The following is an 18,414-nucleotide window of genomic DNA, read 5'->3' on the forward strand; positions in this document are numbered from 1 at the left end:
CAATTATTGCTAGGAGGAGACTTTAATACCCCGCTGATCCCTTCTGTAGACACGTCATCTGGCCGGACCTCCATGCCGATAGCTCAGATTAAACGCATCGCGAAGACACTGCATGACTCACAACTGATAGATGTCTGGAGGCTCCAGCATTCGGGAGAACGCGATTACACGTTTTATTCCCCCATGCACAAACTTTATACCAGAATTGATTACTTTCTGATTCCCCACTCCCAATTGCACGCAGTTGAAAGCTCTTCCATAGGAGACAGGACATGGTCGGATCATGCGCCGATCGTCCTTACATATAGACTGTCAGACGCTTCCTCCCTGACGCATAGGTTTTGGCGCTTGAACGAGAGTCTCCTCCAGACCCCGGAGGTCCTGGATGCTGTCACTAAGACCCTGCGTTGTTATTTGCAGGAAAATGACCTCCCAGACTGTCCTCCGGGTGTTCTGTGGGAGGCCCACAAGACTGTAGTGCGGGGGGTCCTCATACAGCACGGCGCCCGGATAAAACGGGAACGCACCGAACAGCTGAACCAGCTTTTGGAACAGCTACGAGTCATAGAGGCCAGACATAAACATGCTCCCTCGCATTCCTCAGAAACTGACCTGCTGGCAGTCAGGAAACAGATTACGGACCTTCTTCATTATAGGGCTAAAGCTGCCATTCAATTTTGCCGCGGGATGACTTACGAATCCGGCGACAAATGTGGGAAGCTACTGGCAAGACTGGTCAGGGAACGTAAGCTTCAGACATATGTTCCCCTTGTCGTGGTGCCCAAGGGACGGAAAGCCCAATTACCCATGCATATAACCCGTGAGTTCAGGAATTTCTATTCAGACCTTTACAATCTACAGGCGCACCCCCCACCCCCGACCGCCCTGACCGACTACTTAGCAAAATCCCAAATCCCCTCCTTATCCCCTACGGTGAAGGAGGAACTAGAATCCCCCATTACTTTGCCGGAAATTCAAAAAGCTATAGGGACGATGAAGCCAGGGAAGGTCCCGGGACCAGACGGGTATACGTTGCAATACTATAAACGCCTGCTAGACCTGCTAGGGCAGCCTATGCTTGCACTATTTAATGCAATAGGGGAGGGTGGGGAGTTCACTAAAGATTCCTTGACCGCTCACATCTCGGTGATCCATAAGGAGGGGAAAAGACCCGACAGCCTGCGGTAGTTACCGACCTATCTCTCTCCTAAATGTTGATCTAAAAATTTACACCAAGATTCTAGCTACTAGGCTAGCAGGCCATCTTCAGCGACTGATTCATTTAGACCAGGTCGGATTTATTCCCTCTCGTGAGGCCAGAGATGGTACCACGAAGGTGCTTAATCTGATTCATGTGGTGAGAAAAGCGGGACTACCATGTGTACTGCTGAACACGGATGCCGAAAAGGCGTTTGACCGTGTAAACTGGCCCTTTATGTTTGCTGTACATAGACACGTGGGATTAGGGGACCGGATGATAGCACGTATATCTGGGGTGTATTCCAGGCCATCTGCGCAGGTTAAGGTTAATGGGACGCTGTCCACCCCTTTCCCGATAACTAATGGGACGCGCCAGGGTTGCCCGCTATCTCCTCTTCTGTTCGCATTGACTCTTGAACCCTTTCTAGCTACGGTGAGACTGAACCCAGATATACAGGGAGTAGCCGTGGGGGGTGTGCAACACAAACTATCGGCCTATGCCGACGATATGCTCTTCACGTTGACTAACCCTGGCATTTCCTTACCTAACCTACTCAAGGAGTTTGAGATCTATGGGAAGTTGTCTAACCTTAGGATCAACTTCACCAAATCGGAAGCCATGGGGATACTGATACCGCCACGGTTGCTCCCTGCTCTGCAATCCAGTTTCAAATTCAAGTGGACGACGACCGCCCTGACATACCTAGGCACTTACATTCCTCCAGACCTTGCAGACCTGTACGCATGCAACTTCCCCCCCTTACTTAATAAGACGCGGCTGCTCTTGGACTCATGGCACAAAGGGACGCATTCCTGGTTCGGTAGATGTAATTTACTAAAAATGTGCATCTTGCCGAAATATCTGTATTTATTTCAAACTCTACCGATCAGGATTCCCCCTGTTTACTTTAAACAGGTACAAGCACTGTTTACTCGCTTTGTCTGGGCACAAAAGCAGCCTCGGATACCACGTTCCCAACTGTCCCTTCCAAAACGACACAGAGGTGTGGCGTTACCAGACATTAAGCAGTATTATAGCGCCTCCCATCTGAGTAGGGTGATTGATTGGGCTCGCAACCTCCCCACCAAATTGTGGGCCCAGATAGAGCAACACCAGTGCCCGGTCCCGTTGAAGTCTGCCCTTTGGTGCAGGACCGAACTACCAAGGGAAGTGAAAGCCCACCCGCTCGTAGGCAACACCCTCTACCAGAGTGAGAAGGCGGCGTTCCAACAATCCCTAACGGACGGGTCGTCACCGCAGACACCAATTCTCGGCAACCCTAGATTCCCGCCGGGTCTCCCGACTATGCAGTTTCATCAATTACGGGACTCCGACCTTACTAGGGCCTCTCAGTTTGTAACGCGTGACGGCTGGGTTTCTATCAGTGACCTTATGGACCTCAGAGGTCCTTATGGTTTGGATTTTTGGGACGCCGCGCGTTTACATCACTTTCTTCAGTCCATCCCGAACCCAGTGGCCTATTCTAGACCGTTGACCGAGTTTGAGGAGCACTTTTCTGACACGGAACCTATCTCCCGACTTCTCTCTAAGATGTATGTATTGCTAAATACGCCAACACCAGCGCACCGTATCTCCAGTCTCGCGAAATGGGAGGGGGACCTGGGTCGCACCTTCACACCTGCGCAGATTGCACAGACTCTGCGGTTCACCCTGAAATCCTCTATATGCACCAAAACACAGGAGTTGAATTATAAAATCCTCACGAGATGGTACCTGACCCCTAGTCGCCTCCACCTTATCTTCCCGGACGCATCTGCATGTTGTTGGCGCTGCGGGGAAGATGGAGGTACGATCATACATGTCTTTTGGTCCTGCCCCAAGCTCTTGGACTTTTGGACGGCAGTCCGAAACATTGCCCAAAAGTTTACGGAGTGGCAGATCCCGAATGACCCAGCCTTCTTCCTCTTACATGTGTCGGACATACCCCCTAAGAGATACGCGCGGTCAATACTGCGCCATCTCACCAATGCGGCCAAATCTTGCATCCCTTTGCTCTGGAAGCAACAAACTCCCCCTTCCGTGGCGATGTGGCTACGGCGGGTGGAAGAAATTAACAAAATGGAAGATCTGATGTTGACAGCCCAGGATAGGCAGGAAATTTACCGAAAGACCTGGTCCCTCTGGAATACGTTTGTGTACTCGACAGAAGGCAGAGCCCTTCTTGGGCGATAAGGGACATTCCTGTGGGGTACTTCGAATCACTTCCACTCCCCTTCCCTAATCTCTCCCTTGCCCCTCCTTCCCTTCTCCCCCTCCCCCTTAATCCTTCCCCTCTCTTATCACTGCTTTTCTCCCTCATTCCGCCCCCCCCCCTTTTTCTTTCTTTTCTGTATTTTTCACCCCCCCCCTCTTTTTTCTCTTGTTAGTGCGCTAATTGTCGACCCTCTCTTTCTTTTTGTATAAATGCGACCTGCTGACTGCTCACAGCGGTCGTGATCTGGGCCTATGGGTCTAGCAGTTGAAACATTGCCTGGATTTGGTATATCTTTGGCCCCCTCTGCCGGAGCTGACAAAGGGGGTGTTTCTGGTACAATCGATTTACTATTCACGATGTAATATATCAGCTGGGAGTCGTATTTCTGTTAATGTGCTGCACATCCTGGAGGCTGCGACCTCCACTGTCTATGTTGTACCTTCTTGTTTGGGGGCTCTACCCTATTTGTGTGAAAATTCTTGAATAAACTTATATTTGCAAAAAAAAAAAAAAAAACGGTAAAAGCCCAGGCCCGGACGGGTTCTCGGCTACATATTATAAAACCTTCACTGACATACTAACTGACCCCCATGCGGGTGCCCTGAACTCCCTGTCCACACCCAGAGCAGTGACTCCAGACTTTCTCACAGCACACATTGTGGCTATACCGAAAGAGGGCAAAGACCCGGCGGAGTGTGTCAGCTACAGGCCCATCTCTCTCCTAAATCTTGATGTTAAGTTGTTTGCAAAAATTCTCGCTCTGAGACTAGGGCCGCTGCTCCCAAAACTGATAGGCTTGGAGCAGGTAGGCTTCATGCCAGGAAGAGAAGCCAAGGACAACGTCCCTAAGGCGCTACTATTGATCCATGCGGCAAAACTGCGAAGGGTCGAGGGCTTTCTCCTCTCCACAGACGCGGAGAAGGCCTTCAACCGGGTGGCATGGGACTTTATGCTGGCGGTCTGCAATCGAGTGGGCCTGGGCCTGCGCATGATGTCGTGGATATCCGCCCTCTATCAGAACCAGTCGGCAAAATTGAAAATAAATGGTATTTTATCAAATAAATAAAGTACACATTAGAAATGGGACCAGACAGGGCTGCACCCTCTCTCCTCTACTATTTATACTCTCCCAAGAGCCCTTTATCAGGACACTTCAAAACAACTCCGCGATCCATGGCTTTCAGGTGAGGGACAGTGAGTTCAAGGTGGCGGCATATGCCGACGACCTTCTATTTTTCTTGACGAGCCCAATAGTAACTCTCCCCAATCTCTTAAAGGAATTTGCGCATTATGGATACATCTCCAACCTAAAGATAAACTATTTGAAATCGGAGGCCCTAAACGCCTCGCTCCCGAGGGGTTACTCACACTAACAAAGACTAATTCCCCATTTCGGTGGGATTCAGTTACACGCAAATACCTGGGGACTTGGCTTACCCCACGATTGCAGTCCATTTTCGAGAAAACTTTTCCGCCACTCCTTAAGAGCTGTGAGAGGGATCTTGATAAATGGAATGTGAGGTTTTTCTCCTGATTTGGTCGAGCAGCGATCATTAAGATGGTTATATTGCCCAAATTCCTTTACTTGCTGCATACACTGCCGGTCAGGATCCCCCAGACATTTTTTAAATCCCTAAACTCCACTATTTCAAAATTCCTCTGGCACCAGAAGAAACCCAGAATCAAATTGACTACCCTGACCACACCTAAAGAAATAAGAGGTATAGGACTGCCGAACTTCAAGCACTACTACTATGCATCACACATAGCAAGAGTGATTGACTGGCATTGTCATGACCACATGAAGGACTGGGTCTCTCTGGAAGCAGACACATGCTCAATCCCTCTCAGGTATTCACCGTGGATCCCCTGGAGGAACCACCCACCCGAAGCACGCAAACACCCCCTCACGGGTACCACACTGGGGATAATACACACGTTAGCTAAATGAAATAAGATCACCACTTCGCCGAGCCCACTGACCCCACTGAAGGACAACCCTGCCTTTATCCCAGGCATACATAACATAACACTACAATCGACTGGACAGAATACCCCGCTACTGGCAGGTGACAAATTCAGAGAGTGGTCATCTCTCAAATCTGAAAAGAACCTGCCACACCTACAGCTCTAGACCTACTTTCAGATCCGTAGCTTCCTCTCTAAACTCGATGACTCCCAAAATCTACACAGACCTCTGACTGATCTAGAGACGATATGCCATGACAAAACTTCTTTAGAAAAGGCCACGTCAGTCACTTATGCGTGGCTACAGCATTCTAGACCTGTGGGGACCGGTGAACTCAGGAGGTGGTCGGCAGATCTGGGGGAGGAGATCTCGGAGAAAAACTAGAGGTATGCCTGTATTATAGCACATAAATGCTCGACTAGCATGAACATGCAGGAAATGAATTACAAGCTGTTGACACACTGGTATAACACCCCTAATAAACTTCACAAATGGAATGTACTTAAAGAGGTTTGCTGGAGATGCAATTCTGCACGGGGCACCCCGATCCACATTTGGTGGCACTGTCCCTTGATTACCCCCTTCTGGATAGAAGTACAGGGGTTAATACAAAAAAAAAAAAAAATCACTGTCACCAACTTAGATTTAGATTGCTTATTGCACGTAGCCAACTTCTCCTTTAAGAAATACAAGCATTCCTTGACAAAACATCTTCTTAATGCTGCCAAGTCACTGATCCCCCTGCACTGGATCTCATCCCAGGTCCCTTCCATCCCTGAGTGGTTGAACAGAGTGGGGGACATTTACAAAATGGAAGACACTCTGGCACAAGATAAGGGCACTGTGGAGAGATTCCACAAAACTTGGCAGCCTTGGCTGATCTTTAAATACTCTTAAGACTTTGAAGCCGCTAGACTCTCCCCTTGACTCCTTCCTCTAAGGGTTTCTTGGCTTACAGATTCTTGTCGTAACACTCTAGAAGCAAATTACCTGACGTCTTCACTTTACCTTTCCTTATACATCTTTACCTCACCCTCTTTCTTTCCTTCTAACAGATCGCAGCATTAACCGTGACAGTGGATACCGTTGATTATATGTTTATGTCAATAGTTTTGTTTCAGACCAAAATTTAACAATTTCGCTCCAATCACACTTTCATGCGGAAAATTCTTTATTCAAATCATACTAAGCTTGATTTACATGTATATGGATTGCAAGGAACATAGCCAAAATAAATGACTTATATGTAATATGCATATACATGACGCAATGACAAAATACTTATGCAGTTGCATCTACTTGTTGCAAATTGTGCACCATGTTCTTTTTCTCTTTAACTTTCAATAAAATCTTGAATGAAAAAAAAAAAATATGTATTTTATTCAAAACAAGCAAGGATATATAAAGTACACCTGAAAAATTGAACAAATTCCCCCACAAAGGGGTTTTTAGGCAGCAAAACAATAAATGTATGACAATATAGTATAAAAGATTTCCAATATTTATTAGCATAAAAAAACAATATAGCACATGGGTAAAAGCATGAGCTCCACTGAGCAGTTGAAAAACTCAAAACAATAGCACAAAGGCTGTATGGAAAATACAAGAACAACAATGGATGTGCAAAAACAGACACGACTATTGCTAACACTGTACAAATACAACAGTGAAGGTATAGTTCTAACGCGTTTCAACCCACTCAAAGGGTCTTCTTCAGAGAAATGGTCTGTTATAAAACAAAAATATAATATATACACATCAAGTATTGCTTGTTTATAATAGGGGTACCTAATATTCTAATATGGTTACCGATGATGCACGTCCAAAGAGATAAAAAGGGTAATTTCAGTGGAGTTCCCCCTTAAAACGACCGCCTCAATTTCCCTCCACACATATAGAGTGTCCCCAGGTCCACAATGTCGCCAAGTGCCAAGAGACGAAGTTGGACCTCATCATGTTTGTTCGGGGTGAGCAGCACTCTCCAAGCCCCTTCGGGCAGTGTGTTCTTTTTTACTGTTATATAAAGTACACCTACCCTTCAAGTATGTAGCCAACACAACAAACAAATTATATGAATTTATCCATCACAAGGTCCAGGTGATAAACCAAGTGTTGCTAACCAGCTATCCCACACTTTATAAAAAATTGCAAGGTACCCTCTGTGTTGGAAAATATGTGTATTATGACCCATATTTATGCAGTCCTGGCCAATCCCTGGGGGGGGGGGGGGGGGGTGACTAGATGGTGACTGATGGGAGTCTGTATATACTCTCAGACTGAGAGCAGCCTGCTCTTTTTCCTGAAGAGGCGATCACAGACTAGGGGGGCTGTTAGCCCCCTAGGACATTCTGCCATGTGACTGCAAGTTGTCAAGTCCTCAGCTGGGCAAGCTGGAGGTCTACTTTGTTGAGAGTTCCAATGTGAGGATCTAGCCTGGTACCATGGGGTGAAAGTGTCCAAAAGATATTGGAAGCAGGAAAACAATTTTCCAAGGACATTAGTGAGTACAGACTGGTGAGGGAGATCCTAGAGTCTGTGTACTGTTTCCATCTTTCTTGTGCTAGAGTAAGTGTGTTTAAAGGGAACATTGTGTCTGGTGTCCTAAAGTGCTCAGTCTATAATGCTTAGTGAAAGGATTTTGCTTGGACTGTCTGAAAGGACTTTGCTGGGACGGAAAGGAAGATTAGTCTCCTCAAGTTGCTACTACAAAGCTCAGTTTGTTTTCTTATGCAAGGGCCTAGCTCATAGCTCTGCAAGAAAGTTCAGTGTCCTCAAATCGTCCCTGGGAGTATCCTACTAATACCCACTACCTATCCAAGTTCTTATTAAAGCATCACAAAAAAAAATAAAAAATACCACACACACACACACACACACACACACACACACACACACACACACACACACTTGGTTAATGAGCCTGAATAGTGATCGGAACTGTGTACTTGGATGCGAGAAACAACTGGGAAAAGGAACTTAGCACCTCCTATGGGGGTAGTGCTACACTAGTTTGAAACATTGCCCTAATGATAGCTGCTTTGGAGGCGTCCGACAGCTGGTATCCATCAAATTCCTAGCAGGCACAGTATAGGGTCAAGTGTAACATCATAAACTTAAAGTTCCACTTTAATGTTGTATTAATGAATACAGAGCTTAATTTAATTTTAAATTTAATTTTAAATTAAAATTTTAAATTTGACCTCCATTAACCACTTAAGGACCGCCGCATGGCAATGTACGTCGGTGCAATGGCACCGACAGGCACAAGCACGTACATTGCCTTCCAGTGGGTGGGGGGTCCGATCGGACCCCCTCCTGCTGGATGCAGTGGTCCGTTTCGCTGCAGGAGCGATCCGGGATGAGGGGATGGCCGTTGGTTTCTGGCCATCCCTTCTCGATCGCAACTGGCGAATGAGAAGCTTCCCCCGCTGTGTATAGTAAACACAGGCAGGAGGAAGTGATGTCATTCTCCTCGCGATGGTCTTATCGACCGGACTACGAGGAGAACAGTGAAAGTAAGTGTGCACCAACACTACACTGACATGTAGGCACACATAGGCACACAAACCCCCCCCCCCCCCCCCAGTCACAGTGTCACTGATTGCAGTGATCATTTATTTATTGATCACTGCATTTAGTGTCAGTTGTGACAGTAAAAACTGTCAGGGCAGTTAATGTTAGGTCCAGGGTAGCCCCCTACCCCCCCCCCCCCATAAAGGTTTAACCCCCTGATTGCCCCTAGAGTTAACCCTTTCACCCCCTTTTGCCAGTGTCACTAAGCAATCGTTTTTCTGATCGCTGAATTTGTGTCACTGGTGCCTCTAAGTAGCTAGTTATTGTTTTAGGTTCACCGCCAGGTTTTTATAGCGCTAGGTACCCCCGATATACTACCCAATAACGGTTTTAACCCCCTGATTGCCCCTAGATAAGTCTTTCACCCCCTTTTGCCAGTGTCACTAAGCGATCATTTTTCTGATCGCTGCATTAGTGTCACTGGTGCCGCTAGGTAGCTAGTTATTTTTTTAGGTTCCCCGTCAGGTTTTTATATAGCGCCAGGGACCCCCATATACTACCTAATAAAGATTTTAACCCCCTGATTGCCCCTGGTTAACCCTTTCACCAGTGATCACCGTATAAGTGTTACGGGTGACTCTGGTTAGTTTGCTTTTTATAGCATCAGGGCACCCACCATTTATTAACCAATAAAGGTTTAACCCCCTGATCACCCGGCGGGTGATATCAATTAGGTTTTAGGGTCAGGGTCTGCGTCGCCTCAGGCAGCGCTAGGTTAGTGCCAGTACGGCTAACACCCACGCGCAAAGCATACACCTCCCGTAGTGGTATAGAATCTGAACAGATCAATATCTGACTGATCAGATCTATACTAGCGTCCCTAGCAGTTTAGGGTTCCAAAAAAAAAAAAAAACGCATTGTTAGCGGGATCAGCCCAGATACCTGCCAGCACCTGCGTTTTGCCCCTCCGCCCAGCCCACCCAAGTGCAGCATCGATCGATCACTGTCACTTACAAAACACTAAACACATAACTGCAGCGTTTGCAGAGTCAGGCCTGATCCCTGCGATCACTAACAGTTTTTTTTGGTAGCGTTTTATATTTAAATCTGGAAGGCAGTGCTTGGTTTTCAGGGTTCCGTACGTGGCTAGGCTCCCAAAAAGTCCCCCACATGTGGTATCCCCGTACTCTGGAGAAGCAGCAAAATTTATTTTGGGGTGTAATTTCACTTATGCCCATAGCATGTGTGAGCAATATATCATTTAGTGACAACTTTGTGCAAAAAAAAAAAAATTGTAATATTCCTGGCAAAATATAAAATATTTCATGGACTCAAGATGCATCTCAGTAAATAGCTTGGGGTGTCTACTTTCCAAAATGGGGTCATTGGGGGGGGTTGTGCTATTTTAGCATTTTATGGCCTTCGAAACTGTGATAGGTAGCGAGGAGTGAAATCAAAAATTTGCACCCTTAGAAATCCTGAAGGCAGTGATTGGATTTCGGGGTGCCGTACGCAGCTAGACTCCCAAAAAGCTCCACATATGTGGTATCCCCGTACTCAGGAGAAGCAGCAGAATATATTTTGGGGTGCAATTCCACATATAACTATGACATGTGTGAGCAATATATCATTTAGTGACAACTTTTTGTAAACTTTTTTTTTTTTTTTGTGTCATTATTCAATCACTTGGGACAAAAAAAAATAAAAAATTCAATGGGCTCAACATGCCCCTCAGCAATTTCCTTGGGGTGTCCACTTTCCAAAATGGGGTCATTTGGGGGGGGGGGGGGGGGTTGTGTTATTTTGGCATTTTATGGCCTTCGAAACTGTGATAGGTAGTGAGGAGTGAAATCAAAAATGGGGTCATTTGGGGGGGGGGGGGGGGGGTTGTACTGCCCTGCCATTTTAGCACCTCAAGAAATGAGATAGGCAGTCATAAATTAAAAGCTGTGTAAATTCCAGAAAATGTACTCTAGTTTGTAGACGCTATAACTTTTGCGCAAACCAATAAATATACGCTTATTGACATTTTTTACTAAAGACATGTGGCTGAATAAATTTTGCCCTAAATGTATGACTAAAATTGAGTTTATTTGATTTTTCTTATAACAAAAAGTAGAAAACATATTTTTTTCCCTCGAAATCTTCGGTCTTTTTCCATTTATATCGCAAAAAATAAAAATCGCAGAGGCAATCAAATACCATCAAAAGAAAGCTCTATTTGTGGGAAGAAAAATACGCAAATTTCGTTTGGGTACAACATTGCATGACCACGTAATTACCAGTTAAAGCAGTGCAGTGCGAAATTGTAATAAGACCTCTGACAATTGGTCCGGGGCTGAAGTGGTTAAGATTTAAGGCTGGAGTCACACCTTTTGCATTGTAAAGCATGCTCTAATGGGCTGAAGTGTGTTAAAATGCAAAATGAATAAAATACACCTCCAAGCGTATCAATGCTTCAACGTGTGCACTGACAAGCATCAATGTGCGCATTACCCTGCATGCATTTTGGGGCAAAACTGTGAATTCAGCTAAATAGATGTTTTGTTACCTAGCAGCTCCACCCACTACAGACTGCGCTCAGAAAACACAGGAGGGGACGTAGACAAGACCAGTCATCCTGCACAAGGGGAGAGAGCAGAAGTGAACAGTCTTTATTACAGCAAGCTCCTGCACAGAGGTTAGGTTTCACACTGAATTTCTGCCTAAATCTGGAAGAAATACATGCATGCCAAGAGTCAAGGGAGAATACACGACTCTTGTAATTAGATATTTGTAGCGCCGGCTCCTGAAGAGCATGCGCTATATGTTTTGAAAGTTAATGTTACACCTGAACTGCAGTTTGATTTGGGTACAATTGTTCTAAATTTGGACCTCAGCATCAGTCTGACTGGACTATAGGATGTTCAGCCTGGCCATAGGGGGCACTGTCTCTTCTGGCAGGCATGGAACCACAGTCTGGTTGGGTGCTTTAAGGTTGTTAGCCCGCCCGGTGAGAGTGTCACTCTTGCTATGCTTTCTGGGAGAGGGTACTTAAGATGCGGATGTCACGTGGTTCGGGGTTCCGGACCAGAAGTAGGTTCTGACTCCATGGTCCTGGTCCTCCTGACCAGCCCCCAGGAAGGCTATGGCCTGGGGTGCGGATTCCCCCTCCCCCCACTTATTGTCTCAGTGTTGGCTAGCCCGAGGCAAGGAAAACTAAAGGATTCCGAGGTGGTCCAGTGCCATCTCTGGTAATTGGAGAGGCCCAGTAACTTTGTAGCTATCCAGGGGAGGATTCTTCAGAAGAAGGCCACGTATGGGTTGGCTTCTTAGCAAGAGCCTGGTGGGGCTGAAGTACCTAAGTGAATGCAGTCTCGTGGCTATCGCCAAACTGGCTGAAAGATCCAGCTATCACACGAGTGTTCCACCAGTTTTAGTTTCCTGCATGTTCTTGTTGGCTGCTAAGCCTTGTGAGAGAGGGACTGTCCAACCTGAGTGAACATCCAGTTGTGAATGGCTATTCTCTGGATTAAGTCAAAGTAAGCAAGTCCTTCTTTATTGACTTTGACATTAAGAGTACCTGAACTTTATTCCTAACCCTCTGATCCTATTTTAAGAGGCTGTTCGTTGACCACGGTTTTTGAAAATAAAATTCCCTTTATGCGGATCTGTCGTCAGTCTCTAAAGTTACTGGGTCATCTACCACGGGACACCCCTAGACACAAATCGAGGAGGAGAAGGTAACAGTAAGCCCAAATAAAACCAGCAGCTCCTTTGGGGGTTAGTGCTACATATTATTTACTTATCCTGCAATTAGGCTAAAGGTATCCAGAAACATGTAGAAAAGTAAATTTGCTGAGGACCTTCTATGATATAGTTTCACATGCAGAGACCCCAGTGCCTGGAGATCAGTTTATCCTTTATATAAACTGTTCCCATTTTTTATTTACTAGCCGTTTAAAAAAGAAAAAAAAAAAAAACAATAATACAGAAGGGCAAAGTGCAGCAAATTCTGGCAAAAGGAAAGGGAAAAAGGATTACTTGTTACCTGATGCAATGTGGCATCAAACAGCTTGCAAGCTTCATTGCTTGTAGTTGAAAAGGTCATTCCAGCATCCTGCCAAGCCTGGGCAGTAAAGAACACAGAATTACAGTATGTACATATATTTTGCCTTTCATGCCTCCCCCCCCCCCCACTAAAATGTTAACGACATATTAAATAAAACCCTTTGTCTTCATTGCATGCCTTATTTTAGAGCCAGTGATATCATTAATGGGTTTCTGTGCTTTTCTATGCAATCCAGACAGGTCATGGCTGCGGAGAGGGGCCATCAGATCACCCTAGATCACACCCCCATGTGATGTTAACTGTATGGCTGAACTCGCATTGCATAGATATCGCATGTGATCGGCACTGCAGTGCGGGTGTGAATCACATGCGATATCTGTGTTCGCACAGGCAGGCGTTCCAATACTTTTGACAATATAGTGTATGTTTATATAGGTGCCAAGGCAGACAGTTGCAGCACCTGAAAAAAAGAAAAAAACACCTGAAAAGTGCTTCTCAAGCCTCCCCCAGCGTGAAAGTCAAAGGGCTTTCACACTGGGGCGGTGTGCTTGCAGGAGGAGAAAAAAAAAAAAAGTCCTGCAAGCAGCATCTTTGGGGCAGCGCAGGAGCAATGTATACAACACTCCTAAACCACCCTTGCCATTGAAATCAATGGGCAGAACTGCCAAAGTGCCTGCAAAGTGCTTCGACAGTGGCGCTTTTAACCCTTTAATTGCCCACTAGTGGGGGTCAAAAGCACCTCGCTAGTGGCTGAAAAGTGCCGCTATAACAGCCGTAAAATGCTGCTTTGCTGCGAACGCCTGAACTGCCCCAGTGTGAAAGTAGCCTTAAAGAAGAAGTAAACCCTGATGAGTTTACTTCCTCTTTCATTCCCTGCAAAGGTTAAGCATAATGGACTACTATGCATCGCATAGTAGTCCATTATGTGTCACTTACCTGACACAGGAGCCAGCGAAGTCACCGCCGTCCCCTGTAGTCCGGCGCATCCATCTTCTCGGTGGGTCTTGCCGCTCCCATTCGGCGAAGCCGCGATGACGTCACTCCCGCGCATGCGCACGGGAGCCACCACTCACGGCATATCGCGGCACGCTCAGTGCGCCTGCGCACCGCTGTCTACGGCGCATGCGCCGTAGACAGCGGTGCCTGTCTTTCGGCAAATATCTCCTAAACCGTGTAGGTTTAGGAGATATTTCTTGGACCTACAGGTAAGCCTTAATCTAGGCTTACCTGTAAGTCAAAAATGATTGTAAGGGTTTACAACCACTTTAAAGGGAACAAGTAGGAAAGGACATCATCTAATCACCAACATACATGCACTTCATGGGAGGTTTGGATCTGGTAAGCAGTGCAACAACAGATAATTTCTAAGCCCTTGTACACATGATCGATGATTCCGATGGAAAGTGTCCAATCGGAGCGTTTTGTCGGATATTCCGACTGTGTGTGGTCTGCATCGGACTGTTTCCTGTTGGAATATCCGTCGGACCAAATTTTCCAACTTGCCGGAAATATTTTACGACAAAATGCTCCGATCGGACGTACTCTCATGTGTAGAAAATTCCGATCGGAAAAAGTGCCACGCATGCTCAGATCAAAATTCCTACATCAAAGCTATTGGCTACTAGCCTGACCGTAGTCCCATCGTAACGAAATTACTTCATCACGTTCTGAAAGATCGGATTTTCCGACAACTTTGTCCGGCAGTGTGTATGCATTAGTTTCGGACAAAATCTGACGGATTTGGTTGTCGGAATCTCCGACCGTGTGTACAAAGGGTACTGGCTGCAATCAAACTGCAATAGCAGTGATCTATAGCTGTCAGGAGATGGGCGTCCTGGTCTCTATGACATCACTACAGCACAATATAGAAATGTTTCATTTACATTTGCTTCTACAAAGCATACCCATCAGTATTTTAATTACTTAGAACCCCCACACATTATATATTTTCTGAATTGCAGAGAACCTGGAGAATAAAACAGCGACTGTCATTTTTTTTATGACACACAATATTGGTGCAGCTGTTTGTCAAATGTAAATTTTAAGGAAAAAAAATACACTTAACGTTCATGAGAAGTGTCAAAATTGCCCCAGACAGCAAAAGGGTAATAAAGTACAAAGAAAAGTAAACTGTGTTGCACTGAGAGAACACGTAACATAAGGCCACAACACACCAGCACGCGTTCCAGGGGCCTGGGTCAGGGGCACAGTGTGAAGGGCTTTCCTCTCAACGCAAAGATACCCCCTCACTTCCTGTTCGGTCTACTAGACAGGAAGTGAAGGGGAATCTCTCTAATGAGACACAAACGACAAAAAAAAAAAAAAAGGCTATAACATTTTTTTAATCCTTCTCCTTGATTAGGTTTTGTATGAGCCCCAGGCACAGTTGGTGTGATGCAGCTTGTAACTCTCCATTGCTGCACTGAAGAATCCCTGAGTTGTTCAGTGTCCTGTCTGCTAGGCAAGGAGAAGAAGCAGAAGTCTTCCAGAAATGTTTTGCACTTTTGCTGCCTCCATTAGTGACTCACCTTGCAGTCTCTCAGGCAGACCTGTGCCATTCTTATTGACACTCTGGCTCCAAGTACCAAACACCTTGTGACAGGATCATTCCCCAGCCCGGGGGAGAAGGGCTCTCACCCTGGGGCGGAGTCTGTACACAGCTACCAATCATGTGCTCTGCATTATTTTTACTTTATTTTCAATTGCAAAAATATATCTTCTTTTAGGAGGTGGGAGTACTGGGAAACACCACAGACGTTCTGTTTAATCAGGAAAGATATGTTTTCCCTTCTGTGCATCGTCTACCCTGCGGAGAAGCGGTTACTTTTGCCAGAAACCAATATGGTCAATAGTGCTTCTTCCATATATAAAATAATAGGGAGCCATTCTGGTTGCTGGCAGATTTTTTTTTTGTGGAGCGTTGAGGGTTGTGTTATTGGAAGGTTTGACAGGTTTGTGGTATGACGTGAGACTCTAAGGACACTGTTTCAGTCAGCTACGTATGGCAGGCTAACCACATCCCAAAGTTGAGGAAGAGGGGTGTGGCTTACTTCCATGCGTGTGCCTCGTGATAGGATTGGTGGGCGTGGTTTGCCTTGCTACGTGACAGTATTGGTGTGAAGGAAGGTGGGCGTTGTGTGCGTTACTGCGTGCGTTCAATAACAGAGAGGTGAGGACGTGATAGGAGGGTTATGGGGTTTTCAGGCTTCCTGGAAGAGACCAGGGCACATTATTCTGCCCAGTCTGTGGCTCCTACGTAAGGTTGCTCGCCGCAGCTGTAAGTGAAGAGTTCCCTTCCTTCCCCCTCAAGCTGCTGTGGGCGGGAAATTCCCAGTCCAGCGGCCTCAGCAACACCCTGCATAAGGACCACTTCACACCATAGAAACGCAGTCCGGATGCTTTTCTGTATGAGTGTTTTTGACACAGTCCAATGCATTCCCCTCGCTCATTTTCCTTAACCTGTGCTCACAATGTAGCGGTGTGGGAACCAGTGCGATTCCAGCGCCATTTCCCGAATCTCCCCTGCAGGCAGTTCTTACGGCCTTCTGTGAACTGCTGCGGGTGTCAATACATCGTTAACTACTTCCGGACCTCCCATCATTGTTATTTCAGTACTTTGAAGGAGGATATCGTTATGGCAGCAGCTAGCTTCATAGCCCGGTTTAAGATAAAAGTGGCCTCTGTGACGGTTCACCGCAAGATCACTTTTATCGATGGCGGGGAGAGGGGCCCCGCCACGATCCGGTGCCCTCCGTCGTGATCCAGATCCGTCGGCGGAGGCGATCGCATCTGTCCCCTGCCTGGGCATGGAGACGAGTGAGGGGTAGATGGCCTCCACCCGTCTCCATATCACTGTAGGGCAGAAGCCACGTCAAAACCTCACCACTTCAGCCCCGGAAGGATTTACACCCTTCCTGACCAGACCACTTTTTACGATTCGGTACTGCGTCGCTTTAACTGACAATTGCGTGGTCGTGCGACGTGGCGCTGAAAAAAAACTGACGTCCTTATTTCTTTTCCCCCCCACAAATAGAGCTTTCGTTTGATGGTATTCGATCTGTGGTTTTTATTCTTGCGCTATAAACAAAAAAGTGTGACAATTTTGAAAAAAAAGCATTATTTTTTTACTTTTTGTTATCGTAAATATCCCCCAAAAATATATATAAAAAAACTTTTTTTTCCCTCTACATATTTTTGGTAAAAAAAAAAAAAGTCGCAATAAGCGTTTATTAATTGGTTTGCGCAAAAGTTATAGCGTCTACAAAATAGGGGATAGTTTTATGGCATTTTTATACATTTTTTTTTTTTTTTCTGTGACTGCAACATTATGTAGAAGAATACATATCGGTCTAAAGTAAGGGGGAAAAAAATGGTTTTATATTTTTGGGGGATATTATAGTAAAAAAAAATGCATTTTTTTTTTTTCAAAATTGACACTTTTTTTTTGTTTATAGCGCAAAAAATAAAAACTGCAATTGCCACCAAAAGAAAGTTCTATTTGTGGGGAAAAAAAAGGACGCCAATTTTGTTTGGGAGCCACGTCGCAGGACTGCGCAATTGTCAGTTAAAGCGAGGCAGTGTCGAATCGCACAAAGTGCTCTGGTCAGGAAGGGGGTAAATCCTTCCGGGGCTGAAGTAGTTAAGAGCTATGGGCGGAAGTAACATTTTGATGTCGCTTCCGCACTACAGTGATATGGAGGCCATCTTCCCCTCACTCAGCTCCATGGCCAGGCAGGGGACAGACGCGATCGCCTCCACTGCCGACAGATCCTGATCGCGGTGAAGGGTCTTGTGGCGAATCCGCCGCAGACACCACTTTTGTCTTAGTCCAGATAATTTTGACACGTTTTTGGGACCATTGGCATTAATACAGCGATCAATGCTATAAAATTGCATTGATTACTGTAAAAAATGTCACTGGCAGTGAAGGGGTTAACCACTAGGGCGTGTGTCCTAGGGGAGCGATTCTAACTGACTGGGTTGTGGGCTTGTATGACATCACTGACGTGACACTGATCGCTGCTCCCGATGACAGGGAGCAGATGATCAGTGTGCTGTCATTAGGGGAACGGGTTCTTGAGCTCCGTGACATAAGTCGGGCCCCGCAGGCACGTTCACAGAGCTCGCGGCAGGCACGTGCACGGCTTGAAATTCAGAGTAACGTAAGGGTACGTTACTTTGCCCAGCCATGCCATTCTGCCAACGAGGGGGGCGGTATTGTCAGATGTTTTTTCACCTTGTACAACAGTGTTAAAAAATGCCGAGCTCGCATGCAGAAGCGAACACATTTTGTGGGTAGTGCCCGCATATGAAAACGGTGTTCAAACCCCACATGTGAGGTATCGCTGCAATCGATAATTATAGCCCTAGACCTCCTCTGTAACTTAAAACATGCAACCTGTAGAATTTTTTTTAAATGTCACCTATGGAGATTTTTAAGGGTAAAAGTGTGTCACCAATCCACG

At 46.0% G+C, this 18,414-nt stretch overlaps 2 protein-coding genes across 6 annotated transcripts in view; one reads left to right on the forward strand and one right to left on the reverse strand.

Moving 5' to 3' along the window:
* Positions 1-15,644, reverse strand: part of TTC38 (tetratricopeptide repeat domain 38) — a 46,052-nt gene extending 30,408 nt beyond the window's left edge. For both annotated transcript variants that reach the window (XM_077469331.1, XM_077469330.1), the window contains exons 1-2: positions 15,478-15,644; positions 12,929-13,006 (exon numbers count right to left, since the gene is read on the reverse strand). In XM_077469331.1, the coding sequence (XP_077325457.1) occupies positions 12,929-13,006; positions 15,478-15,507 (108 nt within the window). In that variant the 5' untranslated portion in view covers positions 15,508-15,644. The remainder of the gene's footprint in view (positions 1-12,928; positions 13,007-15,477) is intronic.
* Positions 15,645-15,960: 316 nt separating this feature from the next.
* CDPF1 (cysteine rich DPF motif domain containing 1) overlaps positions 15,961-18,414 on the forward strand; it is a 46,014-nt gene continuing 43,560 nt past the window's right edge. For 3 of the 4 annotated variants that reach the window (XM_077469337.1, XM_077469340.1, XM_077469339.1), the window contains exon 1: positions 15,961-16,118. The gene's annotated coding sequence lies outside the window, so the exon portion shown is untranslated. Of the gene's footprint in view, positions 16,227-18,414 lie in introns of all 4 variants that reach the window. The other variant, XM_077469338.1, reaches the window with a different exon arrangement.

The sequence above is a fragment of the Lithobates pipiens genome, unplaced genomic scaffold, assembly GCF_037356315.1.
Source record: "Lithobates pipiens isolate NorthernLeopardFrog02 unplaced genomic scaffold, aLitPip1_a1.2 Scaffold_8, whole genome shotgun sequence".
Classification (NCBI taxonomy): domain Eukaryota; kingdom Metazoa; phylum Chordata; class Amphibia; order Anura; family Ranidae; genus Lithobates; species Lithobates pipiens.